Source organism: Pteronotus mesoamericanus, unplaced genomic scaffold (genome assembly GCF_021234165.1).
Source record: "Pteronotus mesoamericanus isolate MK-2021 breed Mesoamerican mustached bat unplaced genomic scaffold, CSHL_Meso_final contig_169, whole genome shotgun sequence".
NCBI lineage: Eukaryota > Metazoa > Chordata > Mammalia > Chiroptera > Mormoopidae > Pteronotus > Pteronotus mesoamericanus.
The window spans coordinates 26,535,731-26,554,146 of record NW_026555068.1 but is presented as its reverse complement, the minus strand read 5'-3'; the positions used below and the strand labels follow the sequence as shown (position 1 = coordinate 26,554,146).

The 18,416-nt window shown below is 49.0% G+C and overlaps 1 protein-coding gene across 1 annotated transcript in view; it reads right to left on the bottom strand.

Moving 5' to 3' along the window:
• Nucleotides 1–6,793, bottom strand: part of GPM6A (glycoprotein M6A) — a 196,203-nt gene extending 189,410 nt beyond the window's left edge. Inside the window, exon 1 of the mRNA XM_054566201.1 lies at nucleotides 6,681–6,793. Coding sequence (XP_054422176.1) covers nucleotides 6,681–6,684 — 4 coding nt within the window. The 5' untranslated portion in view covers nucleotides 6,685–6,793. The remainder of the gene's footprint in view (nucleotides 1–6,680) is intronic.
• Between the last annotated feature and the right edge of the window lie 11,623 nt (nucleotides 6,794–18,416).

Here is an 18,416-nt window from a genome sequence, read left to right as displayed (position 1 = left end):
TAAAAGCCAGAGAGGCCAGCAGGAGATAAAGTTCGAGGCGCCGAAAGGCGCGATCGAAGCCGCGCTGCAGTAGGTGTCTGGCCGCCCCGGCGCGACGCCTGGGAGGCGCTGGAAGAGGAAGGACCGTTGCCGCTCAGGCCCGGGGTGGCCGGTGAGGGCGCTGTGCTCGTGACAAAGGACACGGGCGTCGTGGGAGGCCAGCAGGGCAGCCACGGAGCAGGCAGGGAGGCCCGCGAGGCCCGCGAGGCCCGGGAAGGGCGAACTCGGCTCTGAAGGCCCCGCGGCTGCAAGCCAGGGGCCGGCCCGGTGGGGGCCGCGGACGCGCGCGGGTGTGGCTGGACCCCAGGAGGCCGCGCGCGCCGTCGTTGGCGCTTTTCGGGGGAAGAGCTGCTGGGGAGCAGCGCCTGCGGCAGCCACTGGTGAGCGGAGCGACTGGTAGTCAGGGCGACGGCGAGAAGCGACGGCCTCCCGGGGGGCAGCGCGCGGTGCCATGTTTTAGAGCCTGGGCCTTGATCGCAGTGTCGTGGCGACACCAGGAAAGGGGGGCAGCCCAGAGGCCGCGTGGCTGGCTCGCTCCCCAGCGAGCGGCTGCCTGGGACGGTGCCTCCGAAGGCGGCGAGGCCCTCCCCTGCCCAGCCCAGCCCTGGCGGGGCTGCGTGTCCACGCGCGCGTGCCCCCTCAGGCCAAACCCTCGGCTCCCGGATCTCGGTACTGGGGCCCGGACTTGGTACTGGGCGTATTTCCTAAGTAATTCTAATTAGAATAATAAACTTCACAAACGTTCCTAGAACGAGAAGTTCTACAGAAGTGGCACGAGACGTTTCTTTTGCTATCGTGTACTTCGTGTGTGTCTTACACATTGTAGAGGAAGCAGCGACGATTTGACAGGTTATCTTGCCAAACTACGGAGAAGCTTGTTGGAACTGGGTGGCATAGCGCCTTCTGGACGCGGCGGGCACTGTTCTGGTTACACTGGCGACCTGGGTCGGCCCTCCTATGTCAGGCTCAGGCAGATACGGTTTTCTTTGCTGTATCATGAGAAGTGCACACAGAGCAGAGGGCTTCGTGCTACCCTGATTTCCTCCCCTCTCGTCAAACAGTTGAAAATAGAATAACGTCAAATCAATGAGGGGGGAAACAGTCATCATCTCTTTCTTTCTAAGGCCTCTAGGTTTAGAGGTTGACACTATTCTGTCCTTGAGTTTAAACCCAGATTATTTACCCAATTTTTCTTTCTTTTCCCCTTATCCAGGAGAAAGACCTAGACTGTTGGTGACGTATATGGCAGCTCTGCCCCTTTCCTGTTAAAAATAATAGAATGAGATTTACATTGAAAGTTCTGTTTAACTGAATCTTATATATTTAATTTAGAAACGTGTCTTCCAAAAAAAGTGTAGTTAGCCCATAACTTACTTTTAGTGGACACTGTGCCAATTCAAATGATGTATTTTGTGCAACTAACACATGCTTGAAAAATAAAGCCAGCTTCTAAATAGTTTCCAACAAAGCATTTAGTGTATTGTGACAAAGGAATAGTGAATAAAGGATTTATGCTTTCTGACCTACGTTGCACTTTATGATACGAACTCGGTTTTTAAGTAAACAATCAATAACTTAAAATAGCCTTAGAAACTTCAGATCTAAGTTAAAATAAGAAAAATTAGCTGATCGTATTTGACATTAATTTGAGAAGAGTTTTCCCAGCATTCTACTAACACATTTCCACCCAGGCCTGAATTTCCACACTCAAATGTTTTGCTGTGAAATTTTGGTGCAGCTGTCTAGATTGCTTCAGATTTCTAATTAAAGGTCCAGTCTTTTGTCACATGTGTTTCAGAAAACTTATCTCAACTTTTCAGTTGTGAACCTGATGATGTCTATTTTGTGAAGCATGCTTACAGGACATTTCTTTTAGGAAAAGAGGACTTCGTCGGCTACCTCAAGTCCTTCTCCCTGAACAGGCATGCTACACCCACACGTCAAGAGGGGGGGTCTCATGCTTCTGCCCTTGAATCTGTTCTTAATGATTTTTGTGACTATTAAACACTGTAGCGGAAGTAATATTCTGGGACTTAAGATGTTCTAGGTCAGAAGAATCTTTGTAGCACCTTCCTGGGTTTCTCACACACTTGTTCTAGGAATGTTCACTCTCGGGACCCAGGCGCCACTGTGTGAAAGCCAGAGCCACCTACAGACGGTTCCCACTGGACCCCCAGCCAACAGCCGGCGCCAACTGCCAGCTCGGCGCGGTTGCTATCTGGGGTGAGCAGCCCGATCAAGTCTCCATGTGGCTGAATCCACATGGATTCAACAGCAGACGTGGGACTGCAGAAGTGTAACGCACCTCAAATAAGAACTGCTCAGCAGTCAGCCCCGTGAACCAGGGGAGACGATAGAACCTGATGTTTTAATCTACTAGTTCCGGGGATAGTTGTTATACAGCAAAGATAACCAGAACATTAGGTCATCTTTCTGTGTTCAGGGTCAGGCTATCAGACTTTTATAGTTGCTTTCTACTGAAGGTAACACCTAGACACCAAACGACCCTTAAAAATTTTACCTAGTCATCTAGCATCATTAAAATGTTCTTGATTTACTTAATGGGAATAACTGATCCTTATCTCTTTTACATGTTTTTTCCTGTAATTGTTACTGAAACAAGATCTGAGCTCCAAAAATTTATAGACTCTTTCCCAACCCCCTCACCAAACAGAAGAGGAAGCCAGATCCCCGAGATCCGCAGGACCCACCCCAAGACATAAGGGATTGTCATCGGCTCCCTTCAGATCGCGGCTCTTTGTCTCTGGTTCCTGACTGCCGCCAGGGGTCATGTTTTTCCTGGAAAAAGTATGAGTTCAAAACAATACCATGTCTCATTATTCTTTGCCTAAAACAGCCAACACTTTTACAGATCCTTAACCAGATCAATTTTTACCAAAACTGAATGACAGCAAAATATGTCTGCCTGATTGTCTTCTCTTGTCAGAGTTCGTGGACCCCTAGAATGTTGCGGATCGCACACTCCGCTGCCCTGCTGGGAGGCGGCGCGGTCTAGTGCCCCCCCCCTCCTACCAACAGTGTGTGTCCCTCCTCCGCTGCCCCTCAGCCAGCGCCCCTGCCCAACCTTCAGACAGGTACCCATTACATGGATGTGCCCCTCTGCAGAGGCCGGTGACGCTCACATCTTATTTTCCTTCTGTTCTTCTGCTCTGATGAAAGTCTCATTATGTATTTCCAGCCTACTAAACACTTGTGTTTAGACATTTGGCCATCACCTCTTAATTAACATTTCAAAAATAAAACAAATTTTCAGTCCAAAGCATCCAGCAAACACACAATCTGGTTTTTCCTTGAAATATTCTATCAAGAGCCCCCCCGTTGCTCAATATTAAAGGTTTCAAATCTCCAAAGAATCTCTCTCATTCTTTCTCCTCTTTACGGCACAATTGCCCAATTTTATAGTTTTTTTATAAGAAATATTTTTCTCTCTCCATGTGCATGATGGCCAGCATCTCACTGCCCCAGGGCAGCCATATAGCGCATCGTGCACGGTTTCTGTGACAACCGGGCCTACCCGCTCCTGTTTATCCTTTGTCTTAAAAGTGCTGCTCAATTTATCTTCCTTAAACACTAATTTCATTATAACTCTTCCCTGCTGAAAAACCTTCCATGAGTCCTATTCCTGCTGTGTAAATTCTAACTGGGCGTTTTTGAAGGTTCTTCAGAATCAAGCCCCGCCCTGCCAACCCAGCGCCTGTCTTACCGCTCCCCAAATCCACTACCTGCCTGCTTTGAAAAGGGACCCATCATTCCATCTAGAACACCTGTTTCCTCCCAAAATCCTTCCCTTCCCTCCAAACCAGGTTCAATACCGCTCCCTCCTCAAAACTTCCCCTAATAATATCTGTGGAACCAAATCATGTTTAACATCATTTTTAAAATAAAACAAAGAACAGTAAGTGACGTGAAGAGAAAAATATCCCTGAGTATCGCAACACGACAGCCTGAGACCACGCAATTAGAGAGCCCGCAGGTGAGACTACACCTTGCAGCTAAAGTGTAGACTCTTAGCCAAGAAATGCTCTTGCATTTTTGAGTATGAAATATTTCATCATATCTTTTCTGGAGAGCAAAATTTTGGGCTGGAGCGGAACCCTTGTTGCATACTTGGGATAAGCTGAGGAAAGGGAAGGGGTATGAGATGCCAAAATCTCAATTTGCCTACTTTGCAAATAACTTCTTTCTTTGGAGACTTAGCCTTGTGCATTAGAGATATGATAACTATCAATTATTCAGAATATTTGATGAATCAGCTACTCTCAGTCTTCCACAATGCTCGAGTGCCGACTTCTTTGTCTGAGCACCGCTTTCCTGCCTGTAAATGAGACAGTTCAGGGGTCGTGACACCAGAAGAAGCCAGAGCCAGCTTGCTGTCACCGAGGGCATTCTTCCAGGCTGCTTTCCCCCTTAGCACAGCAATCTGGCCTCCCATGCGGACCCTCACCCCCTACTATCAATAAATAACAGAAGTTCTAAGTAATGAAGTTCTGGCTTATTCCCCCGTAAGTTAAAAGAGGAGGGAAAAGATGGCCTTAGTTGACCATGTGTTTTCTTTCCAGTGTCCGGACATATTTTCTTCCTCTTTCCTGTTATCGCCCCATCTGCTCGTGGGCTCTGCCTACTGCTGGACTGGGCGTCTGGGAGACTGCCCTGGGTCCCAGCTTCCGGCTGTCCCTCTCCTTGGCTGCATCCCAGTCCTTTTCTCCGCTCCCCTGACCCCTGGCTTCTCACTTGCTTCCTCTACCCGCTCTTACCTCCTAGCCAGCTGACACCAACTAAGTTTTTAGTGACCTCAATTACAATAGAAAATATGTCATCCCTTCCTGGCAGAAGCAGAAGGAGAGCAATCTAGGTATCTGTCCGATTACGGAGAGGAAAGCGAACTCTTGAGAACTTAGAAAGCGAGCCCAGGGGTCTCATAAGGGCTCCGGGGGTAACCGCACCGCCTCTCCACAAGGCGACCTTCCCAGAACTTGGGACCGTGCAAAATCTCTCCAAGGACATTGAAGTGAAATCCAGGACCAACTGTTTTTATTTGGAAATGCAAGCTAGAGAAATAATTAACTTCAAAATTGTGAGCACCTTACCTTTTGAAGGAGAATCCACTCAGGCTTAAGGTTACAAAGTAAAAAAAAAAAAAGTCATTCTCTCTGGACATTTTATGTTGATTGCAAATATCACCTAAACACATTTAAGAGAGTGAATGACTAGATCACACTCTATCGATCACTTTGGCTTTCCATTTATGAGAGCTTTTTTCCCTGCAAAGTGTTATTCCCACCAGAGTTCATTTGCCCAAATGCAAGGGGAAGGAGGAAGGAAGGAGGGGGTGGGCCGGGGGGCGGGGTGGGGGGGAAGGAAGCGAGAGCGAGCCTGAAACACCTTCTCCCGCACGTGGGGAAGTGTTTTTTCTTTTCCACTCGAAAACATGCCTTCGGTTTCAGAGCACTTGTAAAGACAGTCCATTCTGGAGACCATTTGCAACACTTTTATTCAAAGGCCCTAAAAATGGGTCTTTCCAAGACTCCCCGTCAGGCAAGAAGAGACTTTGAATGTTATGGTGGCTACAATTAACATTCTTAAGGAAACATGTCCTTGGCTCGCTTTCCCCTTCTTTCAAGTTGGCCAGTGTCGACAAACGCCACCGATCCGCAGTCAAAGCAAACCCGAACCCCTGAGCGCGTGGGAATCGGGAGTTTCAACCTGAGCACGTCGGTCCCCAAAGGCCTCTTTTCCGCTGGAAGAAATCCCTCACCACAAACGGCCGGGGGAGGGGCGCACAACGGCCTGGGACGGGCAGAAACAGGGGACCGGCCCTGAGTCCACAGCCGCCGCGCACCGCCTGGGGATGGCTAATCAGTAACGCGGGGCAGCAGCTGGGCCCCGCACTCTGGGCTCCCGACCCAGCCGGGCCGCGGGCTACGAGGATGGGCGACACCCCCGCGCGGCCGCCCTCGCTGAGCTCCTCACCCTCCAGGGACCCACCTCCCCTCGGCTCCGCTCAGCTTGGCTGCTTCGCACCCCACCCCCACCCCACCCCCACCCCCCACAGTCCCGCGCTGTTCCGAGCTGCTGCCACTCAAGTCCCCAGCAGTGGACTCTGCCCACGAACTCCAGCCGAGGCGACCTGCGCGCGCGGTGCCGCGGGGGCCTGGGCCAGCTCGGGCTCTGCTGCCGGAAGAAGCGCATCGCCCTGGCGCGCAGCTTCAAGCCTGGGTGCAGAGGGGCCCTTGGGACGGGCACTGGGGCGCGTCCCCAGCCTCGCCTGTCCCGCGCCCTCCGGCAGGCAGACCCGGGCGAACGGAAGTTGTCCAAGTTCCCACTTCGCGAGCCCCGCCGCAGCCAGCTCCCCGCGCGCTTCCCTGCCCCGCGAGGCCGCGGGCCGCGGTGTCCGGCCCGCTCCTACCCTCGCTTCCCGCCGCCCTGAGCGCCGGGACGCACCTCCATGGCCCCCGTCCCCAGGTGCCACCACGCCCCGCCGCCTAGCTCCCGGACAAGTCCGCACGCAGAAGCGGGAGGCGCGAGCGATGCACGCGCCCCTGGAGCCACGTCCACCCACTTTCCCTCCCTACGACCTCTGGGAGGCGAGTCCGGGCGTCCGGAGCCTTCTGCGCACTCACCCATGGCCCGAGGTCCCACTGTCCTTCCCACCGGAGCGAAAGGGGCCCGGCTCAGTGAGGCCAAGTTCTCCCAGCCGCTCTCTGCTCGGGCACCGCCGCCAGGGACAGCCTCGCCCCTCCCCGCAGAGCCGGACGGGCTCCTGCGTGCGCCCCTCCCCTCCCACCTGCCTCCTCCGGCCGCTGGCTACCAGCACCCCCCGCCCGCCCCCCCGCGTGGCTCCTTCCCGGCCGCCCACCGGCCCCCCCCACTCCCTTTCACTTTCAGCCTAGCCACGTGCAAAGGCCTCCGCCTTAAACACTTGAAACACACTTGGCACACTCACAGCCTCGGCGCCCGGGAGTGAGCAGGCAGCCAGGCCACCGTCCCCAGCGTGGAGACCAGGCAAGGCTCCTCCAGAACAGAGGGGCCTGACGCTGTGACTTCAAATTCCCTGAAGCCTCCTCTTAAGTACACCATTTCCCCTTTAATAACAGTGTGAACAAACACAAGACAAAGAGAAAATTCTCCCTTTAATTGACGCTATGCCTCTCTTCCTTCTTCTATGTCAGATATATTTTTTTCTGTAACCTGGCAAGGCTATGAAGTACACACACACACACACACACACACACACACTCACACACAGGCCATAACATGCAGAAGTCACTGGGAAAGTAGACTCAGTCACTCGCTGGCGCTGCTGGAAGAGCCTTGGGCTTGTCAGTGGGAGCCACCGGCCGCAATCCCTGCCCCACCGCTGCCACACTGGGCCTCAGTTTCCTAACTTGTAAAAGGAAGGATCTGGAAAAAATGATCTCAAACTTCCCTTCAAGCTAAAAATAATTATATAATTCTGTGGGTGACTGGCCCAGTTCTTTCAGGATTCATGCTGGAGAAGTTATTTCAGTCAGTCAGTCCCCGAAGTGCCACATTTCTTTTGCATGCACAGCACACCCTAAAAAGTATACAAATCTGTGCCATGAGCAGGTGGGAGAGTTCACTGGAGCGGACGCAGTTACAGACCTCGAGGAACATGGCTCTGCAATGGAGAAGACATGACATGAAAATAATTAAGACTACGTTTGGGGGAAATACATGAATAAATGCAGAGCGCACCATTAAAATGGTTCGGAAACACTGACGCAGCTATTTCTCGCATAGTGGAAGAGGCACGCGCGAAGCGCTGTTGTAAGTGCATTTCAGTTCAATGGGAATAGAGAGTTATTCTCAGGGGAGGGGAAAGGAAGTAGTCAATAAAGTTAACAGTGTTCGACACCCATTCAGAAAGGCATCGCCGTTCTGGAAACCGGGGAGCCCCAACGGCACCGCAGCAACGTGCACCCCGCTCCCCGGGCTCAGCAGGGAGGGGCGAGGAGGTGTGGAGGCTAATGCACAAGCACAGCTGTTGGGTCACCAGACCCAACCCACTACTTACCTCCTGAGGAGCGACTTCAAGGTGTTATAAGTCTAAAAATTACATGATTCCGAAATATGAAATAATGATCACGTAAATTAAGTGCAATTTCCTCTCAGGCATTGTTCTAAGGGCTTCCTATTAACTCGTGTAATTCTCACAACAAATGTACAAGGGAGGTACTGTTACTCCCACTTTACAAATGTGGACACTGAGCCACAGAAGAAGAATTCACTTGCCCATATCGCACAGGTAAAAAACAGGAAGGTGAGAGTCACACCCAAGCAGAAGAGCCCCAGGGCCCGTGAGCTGCACCCGTTCGCCACGCTGTCTCCTCGGGCCTGCGGATTGTCACATGTTTGAGGAAGATGGTGGCATTTTCCAATATTGACTATAATTCATATAGATTTTAGACACTCCCAGTGACTTATAAGAATTTTGGAACACACAAAGATGCAACTGATTATAGACTGCCATCTAATCATCAAAATCGTGACGCTCTCTCTTTCGGCTGGTTACGAGCGAGTGTATCACAGTCTGGGCGTTCACGAGCTCTGTCTCACAGTGACCGTGTGACTGGGCATCGCTATCTTGGATCTCAGGTACAGGGAACCCATTATCTCACCTGAGACTGAACAAATTACATCATTTCCTATGGAAAGTTAATAAAAATGACAATTAATTCATTTTATTCATAATGGCAACTCTCCAGGATGTCTGCTTTCTCATTTCCTGTCACCTAATTGTCCCTCAAGTCCTGAGATTCGGCCCTCAAACTGCCCCCCCACACATCCCTCATTGCCAGCCCCACTGCCCGGGCTACCTCTGCCCAGGTCCTGGCGGACAGGACGAGCCGTACTTTTTGTAGAATATGGAGGCTCTTATCAACCATTGAACTCAAAATTGAGGCTTTCACTAAATTCTGTGGTACGTGGACAAGTTTCATTGAATGTTCCACAGCAAGCCCTTTCGGTTTGCAATGGTACGGCATGGCCCGAGGTCACTGGTTGAGCGTCTCGTGCCTCAGATGTCATTCCAGCATCGCCAGTGGCTTGATTCCTTTAGGGAGAGCGCAGAGTGCGAGGAAAGGCATGCTGATGGTGGGGAACGGGCCACAGAAGGATCGAGAAACTGCAGGCAAGAGGAGCCCAGGAACAGCAGTGTAAGGGAATATGCACGGTCTGAGGAAGAAGCCAGAAAAACTCCCACGGGGACAATTCCAAGAAGAGGGGCCTGGCCGGCCGCGGACACCGCCCGCCAGGACGGACACGGGGAGGACTGAAAGTCCCCTTCGGCCTGGGCAGTGTTGAGGTCCCTGGGGAAACACGAGCGTGGCTCTGAAGACTCGGGGTCCCCAAGAGAAATCTGAAACATGGTCCTGCACACGTGCCAAGGGCCGGGGAAGACCTCAGAAGGCAGGCGGCCGCTCCAGACTGGGAGGTGGCAGGTTTCGTAAACCAGGAAACACACCTCTGAGGTTTGTCTTGGGCTCTGCAAGAGGAGCAGGGCTCCACGCAGGGCTCCATCGCGGCTATCGTCCAGACGGTCGCAGCACATGGCTCACACCCCAGGTACATAACTTCTTGACGCTTTATCTTGCCTTAAGCCACCCCTGAGCATTGCTCTGCTAACACACCTTTGCGATGCCTCTTTTCCGGCCCCTCAGAAGGGAAGCCACCTTCCAGGAGCACACAATCGGGGCAACTGTCCTGGAACCGGTACTCCCCCTGCTTCCCCCACCGTCACGGAATCTCCCTTCCTGAATTCCAAGGGGGCTGAGGCGACGTGCAGGCGCACGATACACGAGCGGCGAGACGGTTCTGATCGCTGCATCTACTCCAGCCTACTCCGCTGCCTGCGGGTCCCGAACCCGCCGCCCCAGCCGTCGTTACTCCTCCACGGCCCCCCCAGACGTGTCCGGCGCTCCGCAACACGCCCCCACCTACCAGCAGCTCTTCCTGTCCTTGAACCATGCGGCCCAGCACCTCTGCCCCTGGAAGGGGTGGTGGGCCAGATGACACAGCTAGTGACGCCCTGACGTCTGATGCTTCTGGCCAGTGACCCCTTGCTTCCCCCCCAACCATCCCACCTTTCCAAACGTCGACCCCTCCTCAACATTAACAGCTGATTCTCTCTCCCGAGGGGCGAATTTCACTGTCCTCTGCTGCTGTTCGCTCGTGACTAAAGGACAAAACATGGGACACCCTGTGTCACGGGCATCAGGTTCCATAGTGCATTGAAAATGATCGCATGCGTGCCTAATGTAAGTAAGCACGACCAACGCCATTCTTCAATGTCACATAAAAATGCTTAAGGAATCACAGAGACCCTTTAGATAATAGAAGTAAAACTGTGAAGGGCAGACTTTAGAGTGATTTGTGTGAGAAGAACTGTAGATTTTGCATATCAAATAAGCTCATTTAACAATATGCCACTCCGCATGCCCCAAAGGATATGGCGAGAAGTTAAGAAATTTTACTTTCAATCTATTGTGAAATGTGGTCCAATTACGAGAAGCAAATGAGATGGGATTTTTTTCCTGCCAATAAATCAGTTTTAGATGCTGTTCACTTTACTTTAGATGTTGTAAGGATAAAGATGATTTGATAATCCTAGAAAAAGAAAAGTTTGACAACGTTCATAAATTCAAAACATACTTGTGGTATAATAGGTGATTTCGGGACATCAGAAACACAGTCATGAAAATGCAATTCAAATGAGATCTACATCTGAAGTGAAAGAACCAGACACCCCTGAGCTGCTCTGACTCTGGTGTCCCTACTGCCAGCCAGGCAGCAGGGAAGGTTGTCGTGTGTGTGGCCGTGGGCCAGCTTCAAAGGCCCATTTAAGCCACGTCGCGTCAGTCACACCTCATACACTTCCTTTGATGCAGACGAGCCCTTTCAAGCGTCTGTACATTCGCTCCTTTGGAGACGCCTGGTATAATGTTTTGACTGCAACATTTGAGTTATGATACTGTCTTTCGTGCTGATAGACCTACATATGGTTTGAAGTCATCTTGATTCCATTGTATGTTTTTAGTCCCGGCAATGGGGGGAAAGGAGTCACATTTACATGAGAACGCTCAGGTCTTCGGAGGGAGGAAGAGTCAGATCCGCTATAAATAACGACCATGTGTTGTGTTTAATGCCTTCTCTGTGCAGTGCGGGACCCTTTGCATAAACAGACCACACGCAGTCCTCCCAGCGGCTCTGCATTTAGTATTTAATACTAGGAAGTCAGAATTACACTGTCCCTTTCTCTACGCGGAGGCCGGCTCCGAGGAGGCGTGATCAAGGAGCAGAGAGAGGCTCCGAGGCCCACGCCAATGCGACCCAGGGCCACCCGACCACAAGAGCTGGCCGGCCCCGCAGAGCTCGCAGCAGAGACCCAAGGGCAGGGGAGGCAGCTCCACGGTGGGAGGCGTTCGCTGCCCCGAGGCCACCGAGGAGCCTGGACGCCTTTGATGCCGCAGATAGAAGGGGCACATCTGGACCAGAGTGAGCAGTGACAGCCTGGAAGTGACGGCAGCGTTTCAGAGCAGAAGTGGGTTGTTGGAAACCATCCAATTTACACCAGAAGGCAATTTCTCCAGGGTGTCCCTGCCCCACCCCCTCACCCGTTTCTCCTTCGTTCTGCCGCCAAATTGACCGTCCTAAAAAGGCAAATCTGGTTATACAATGTCCGGGATTAAAACACTCCACCCAAACATGGGAGTAAAACTCAAGCCTTTAAATGGCATGGAAGGGACCTCGCGCTATGGCTGCCGCCCCCACGCCCCGCGTGGCTCCCCGGCCTCACCTCGAGTGGCCGCACCGGGTCTCATGTTCCGCCTGCACTTTCTCACTCGCGCTCCTGCACTTCGCCAAGCTCCCTCCCTTCTCAGCCTTCGAATATGCTGTCCAGCTTAACACAATTCTCGCCCCCCACCAAATCTCTCCCCCCATCTGCGGCTGTGTCAGCACCCACCGTCTTCCTGTTCCCACGGGGCCCCCGCGGCTGCCCCTGCCCTGAGCGCGGGACTGGCGCGCCGGCTGACTGTGCCCGCAGCTGCGCGGGGCGCGCCCGGAGCGCGTTGGCCGCACTGCGGTTCCACCGGTAACTGCCTGCGTGTCTTGCGCCCGGCAGGCCGGGGTGGGGAGGCAGGGCGCTCTCAGCACCCAGCACGGTGCTTGACACAGCGTGGGTGCTCCATATCTGAACTGAAATCCTCACCACCCCCGCCCCCCCACCCCACAATCTCCTGTTACCAACTGGATGCAGTCACACCCCGAAGAGAAAAGAGCCACCCCCTCCACCAGTAATGGGAAGGACCCCGTTGTCACCGTTTCACGGCGTGTGGCGTGACTGGTTACACCCGAAAAGGTAACGGATACACTGACCCGGCCCCCTCACGACGGCAGGGACATTTCACCGGGACAGGGAAGCACAGCGCACATCACCAGCTGGAAGGAGGAGAAGAGAATGGAAGGGGCTGCGGTCCGTCGTGGACCTCCCTCATCAGGAAGCGCTCTGAGCCCTGCCCTCGCTGGCGACTCTCTCCCCAGCGACCTGCTGCCACCCACAGAGTGGCCCTGCCGGCCAGGAAGGCACGCGCCACTGCTAAGTGAGGACTGGGGTGCACAACACGGTCCAGGAGCAGTTTAGATTTTGACAAAAGAACAAGTTGGGGAGCTAAGGGGAAAAAAGAAATCATTCAAGAAAAAACACTTGAGTGTGGTGTGATAAACACTGTAAACAGATTTGATTATTTGCACCGACTGCAGCAAACTGCCAAAGTCCTAGGCTGATGCGTCTCACAGCATAGGAATAAGGTCGAAAGGCCGTTGTGAGGCTTCTCACTAACCTCACTTCCCTTTTGCTTTCTTGAGCCTCCCGTTAGGTAGAAATAGCTCCACGCGGCAGCAATGAATCACTTAATCAGAATGAGAGATGTCTTATTTGTCTGTTGGCTTCAGTCATGCTAGAAATTGCATTGACTGAAGAACAGCAGTTAATTCATTAAATAATTTATATGCTGTACGTGCCATGTTTATTTCATGGCCAATAGTATACTTTAAGACTATTTAAACTTTATAAAACATTATTTTAAGGACAGAACACTTTGAATCTTTGTACAAACACACATTTAAGGATTTTTTGGTCAATTCTGTAAAGTTCTTGATGGTTAGAAAAAGCCCCCCTAATTCTGCTCCATCAATAGACCAAACCTGGGAACGGTCCGCATTGCAGACATCAAACTGGCTCTAGTCGAGCTGTAAGAAGGGCGCAGGCTGAGCCTGGTTAGGAACCGGGAGAGGAGGTGAGGATGGGCGGATGCAGGTGTGGCGAGGGCTCGTGGGCCCGGGGTAACTGTACGGTCTCTATGAAGTTGTGAGGGAACACAGACGTTGGAGAACATGATTTCTACCCTCGCCAAATTATGCGACCTTCGTCTTTTTGGCTACAACTTTTATTACTTCATTGCAGTGTCATCTGCTCTCATCTGGGAGGAAAAGTAAATGCAGACACCCTTTCAATAACATTACTTCCCCAACATTCACCAAGGCAAAGTCAGAAGAGACGACAACAAAAATAAGCCAGTTAAATTGGGATTCTCGAAAACCATGGAGTAAATATATTAAGGTACCACTAATTTAAACCTTTATCCCAATGAGCAAAAATGAAGGACACGTTTATAGAAACAAGTTACACGTCCAAAAGTATAGGTCCAAGGTCTTAAGCAAGTGCTCACGTGGACATCATGTGAGAGAGGCGCTGACGCCGAAGGGGAAGTCGCACCTGATTCTCAGCAAACCACCAATAAATGCCACTCCAACCTTCCGCGCTAGAATTTCCCCCCATTTTATCTTCCATTTTATCACAAAATAATTTTTAAATTTCCTTGCACTATCACCAGTTTAATCATTTTTGAAAGACGAAGTCCTTCTTCATCACTCCTACCTGGGTCACTGAAGCGTAGTGGTCACGGTGTCCTGTGGCCCAGAGAACAAGCACGCACACGCGTGGCGAGGTCACGCTTGTGGATTCGCAGGCGTCAGATCTACCCCTCAGCGGCCCACCGTGTGTGCAGAGAGAGAGCGAGCCTTAGAATAGACGCAGAGTCTGGTCTCCTGAGGGGCGTAGATTTTTCAAACGCCATCGCAAAGACTATTCAACAATATATAATATGAAACCCTTTTTTGCGTAATATTGTGGCTACAGTGGTGTTTTCTTTAAGAATCATACTAGAGAAGCTGTAGAAAACTCTTTGCTGTATCATGCAATATTACCCACATGCTGCCATAAAAGGAAGGAATTAAAATGAAAGTCGCCTGTGATTAAAATCTTCCTGCAGCTCCTTGCTCTCTGCTGTGGATGTCTGAGGGTCGTCAGAAAAACTGACCTGCTGAGTCCTCCCGAACTCAGTGGTTACAGTAATACACCGTCTTAAGGACATGCCATTAAATATTAAAAAGTTTCACTCACAATAGTCATTACTTGTAAAATTATTAGAGAAATGTGGCTAATGAAAACAATTACTTATTATAAGAAGGAAATGAACTGTAAAATCAGTAGCTTTTTACCAAATGACCTGGGCGATTTTTATAGATCTCTTAGCTAAATGTAGCCATGGAAAAAGACAACATAAAAGTCCATTAAGAAAATAATTAAACTATGAAAAGATAAAAACAATTATAGAATATGCTTTATCTCTGATTAAAGAAGGATGATTATGAAATTAGATTATCACCATTTTGCAACCATGCTAGTAAAAATTAATTTCAAAACAATTATCAGCAGATGCTAAAACTAGTGGAAAAAAGTAAATCTGACAAGTTACAGGAAGTTTATATTCCTTCCTCCCAAATTATCTCCCACAATACACTTATTCATTACAATGGAAAAATATTATTTTACTCAGGAAATGAGCAGGTGTGATCGAAGCCCCTGTTACCAGGAGTAGGACAAACCCATGCACGTGCCTCTGGGCATACAACCTATGCCTGTGACATCGATGCCCAAAACGGGGAGCGGGGACACCGCGTCTCCTCCTGTGACAGTGTCCCATGGAAGCGAGTTTAAGGATGTTCTCCAAAAACTGCTGGCTATATCCTTCAAATTACCAAGGTTATCAAAACAGAAAAACTGGGGTGTATTCTAGATTAAAAAAAAAAACAACCCAAAGATGTAACAACTGGGAGCAATGTGCAATCCAGGATTCTGTTTTGCTATAAAGGATATTTTCGGGACAATTGGAAAAAGTTGAATAATGTCTGCAGATTGTATCGCGATATCAGTGTTAGTTTTTTAGTTTGATAAATTGTACTTCGGTTAGTAAGAGAGCGTCTTTGTGTTTGGAAATACACATTGAAATATTTGTGAGTACAGGGGCATCACGTCTGCCAGATATTTTCACAAAATGAAGAAAACGTAGAAATAGATACACATAGAAAATTATACTGTGTGTGTTTGTGTGACATATATGAGAAAAAGAGAGCAACAAAGCAAAACAAAGGTAGGTAGGAAATGTTAGCATTTGGAGGATCTGGATAAAAGGTATATGGAAATTCTTTTTAAATAGTCTTGCCACTTTCCTACAGATCAGAAATTATCTCAAAATAAAAAGCTGGAAGACAATTAAAGTACTACTTCCTATCATTTTTCTCCAGTACTACCAGTTGTTACCATCTTCTGAGCAGTATTTTCCGTGGGAAGTCCACAATTTTTTAGTGAAGTGCTTTTTAATCAGGAATATTAGCAGGAAAAACAGTTCTCATTCTCTGTCCAGTCCTGAAACTGGGTGGTGTGGATTTCTCTCAGTTCTGTTCGCGCATCCTGGTACATAAGCTCCAGGTAGGTTTTACATGCATGGTGGCAACTTGGCTAGAGAAAGGTAAGCGCGTTCCTACTCCAAATGAGTTAAACATACTTCAAAGGGAAAACTATGTACGACTAATAATATTTTAGGCTATTAAAAAGTACTAATATAGATTTAAAGTCAACAGATAAATGAGAAAAGAATCATTAACTGCCCTGAAATCATGGCACAATTTGATTTCAAAGGAAAAACAACAGCAGCAGCAGGAACAAAATCCATTTTATGAACAAAGTTTCATTCAGAGACTGGGTAACAGTACAAAAAACAAGATCTTCATCCAGTGCTCTTAAAGAACTTCCCAACTCATTGAGGCAACACAAATGCCTGAAACCTGGTGACCGGTGCAAGTCTGAGTGTGACGAATCACAGAAGAGCATGTCGAGGGCACTGTCCTGGAAGGAGACGAGGGGTGGGTGGTGATGCGGTGTACGGGCCATGTATCACAGAAATGGATGCTTGAAACTTATATGACCTTATTAACCAAAGTCACCCCAACACATTTAATAAAAATAAAAATTAGAGAAAGTAGCTACTGCCTTGCTTACACATTTTTGGGGGGAAATGGAGCTCTTCGATTTAAGCTGATGTTGCAGGTAACTGACATTTGGTCTCAAAATAAGTTTTAACAATTTTTGATTAAAGTATCTCCAAGAAGCATTGTTTGATTTAGTACTAGATTTAGGGCCTACTGTGGTTATTTCTTGTCCTCTATAGTAATGTAGAAGTTTTTGGGTTTTTTTTCTTACCTTATGAGGTCCTGTTTACTGATTCTTCTGTCCTTCGCCATTTTCAGGTGCTTCAAGTGACCTAGAGTTTCATAATTGAAACAATTGTTAGACTTGCTGATAATGTAGAATTAGTGTGTTCTGAATGTTGATCTGTATTCTTTTGATTTAAAATAAAATGCCAGCTTTAGGGCTTATATTAGTAATTTTAGGTAACAGAATTTATACAGTTATTTTCTTATTCTTGGCTAAAATCTTACCTCTAGATAAATTTTATGTTACTGTGATTAGCAGAGAACAAAGAAATGATAAAATGTTGGTGGAATGAAAAGCAGTTTTCTTTGTGAGGTATGGTACAAATTAAACAATATAATTGGTGACGAGGACTACAGAAGATATTTCTCTGAAGAAAATTTCATTCAAATAGCAATAAAGATTCCTATGAATTAAAAGGTAGAAATGCATCTAGTTAATTTTATTACAGTGTTTTGATTTTTAATAAAGAGAATAAGAATAAAGAGAGAAAATATACACGGCTTTTCTCCTACCTCTAAAGAAGATCAGTAAGAGATAGTAAAATTATAAAGTCCCTCTATTTCAAAGCTTATCTGCTTCTAGAATTAATAAATGAAAGAAGAATCTAAGAATCTTGCAGGGCCCCAAAGCTGTAGAGTGACTGTACTTTGCCTGCTTGCCTTTGATAGTCTGGCCCATTGTAAGACATCGAATGTAAGTTAGTGGGATATACAGACACCAGAGAAGAATGGGAATAACCAAGCCAACACCTGCCATGGAGGTTTCATACAGAAGGGTCAGTGAGGTGCACACCGATTAGTATTTCAAGTTCAATATCAGGACTTACCCCCCAAATGCTTGATGCCTGGGTTTGTGTGCACTACCAACACAGCTGACACTTACCAGGTACGTCCCACATGACTTACATGGATCATCTCATTTGCCCTGATTCCGAACGTAGAACAGTGCTTTCTCACATCCCTGCCACTCGCTTCCCATCCTTTTTGCCTGTCAATTTGATTCACCCAGTCACCCTGAAACTTAGTGTAGCTTCTCCAGCCCTGGCCTCCGAGTCCCTCGCCCACTCTAGTTTATATGCAGCTCGTGGCTTCTCCAGGGAGCGGCCCTAACCCAGGCTGGCACCAGGGGCCCTCCGCCACCTTCACACCAGCACACGCCCGGCCATCTGGGCCTGTGAGTGACGCACACTGTCCTCACCAGTTGGCTTCCACCTTGTGTAACTAGGTAACTAGGTTGTTTACTTGCAAAAGGAGAGTCTGCAGTGTGATTTCATTTCACTCAACCGTCCTTTGTAAGAATCGTACATTGTATCTGGCTCCTGGCTGTCTTTCAAAGAATTAATATTATTCTAATTAAAAATTGACCATTCATTTATTCATTCAATAAATATATATAGTGAACCAGCTGGTACTTACTAGGCGTTATAGCCTAGATGCTACAGTTATAACAGTAAACAGTAGCGGTGCCGGCCCTGCCTCTTCCTGGTGCGCCCGGTGATGAATAGAGAGATAGAGGGGTGGGTGCTAAGAGACAGAGATGAGTAGATTATCAGGTATTGCTGACCGACCTAACGAGGCCCAAAGCAGGCTAAGGATAGGACAGGGTCAGGGACAGAGGTGCCATTTACATAAACAGGAAGTCAGGAAAGACCCCCCTTAAGGTGGCATTTACTCAGAGACCCGCAGGAGGCAACGGAGACGCGGGGGTCGGGGAGAAGTGC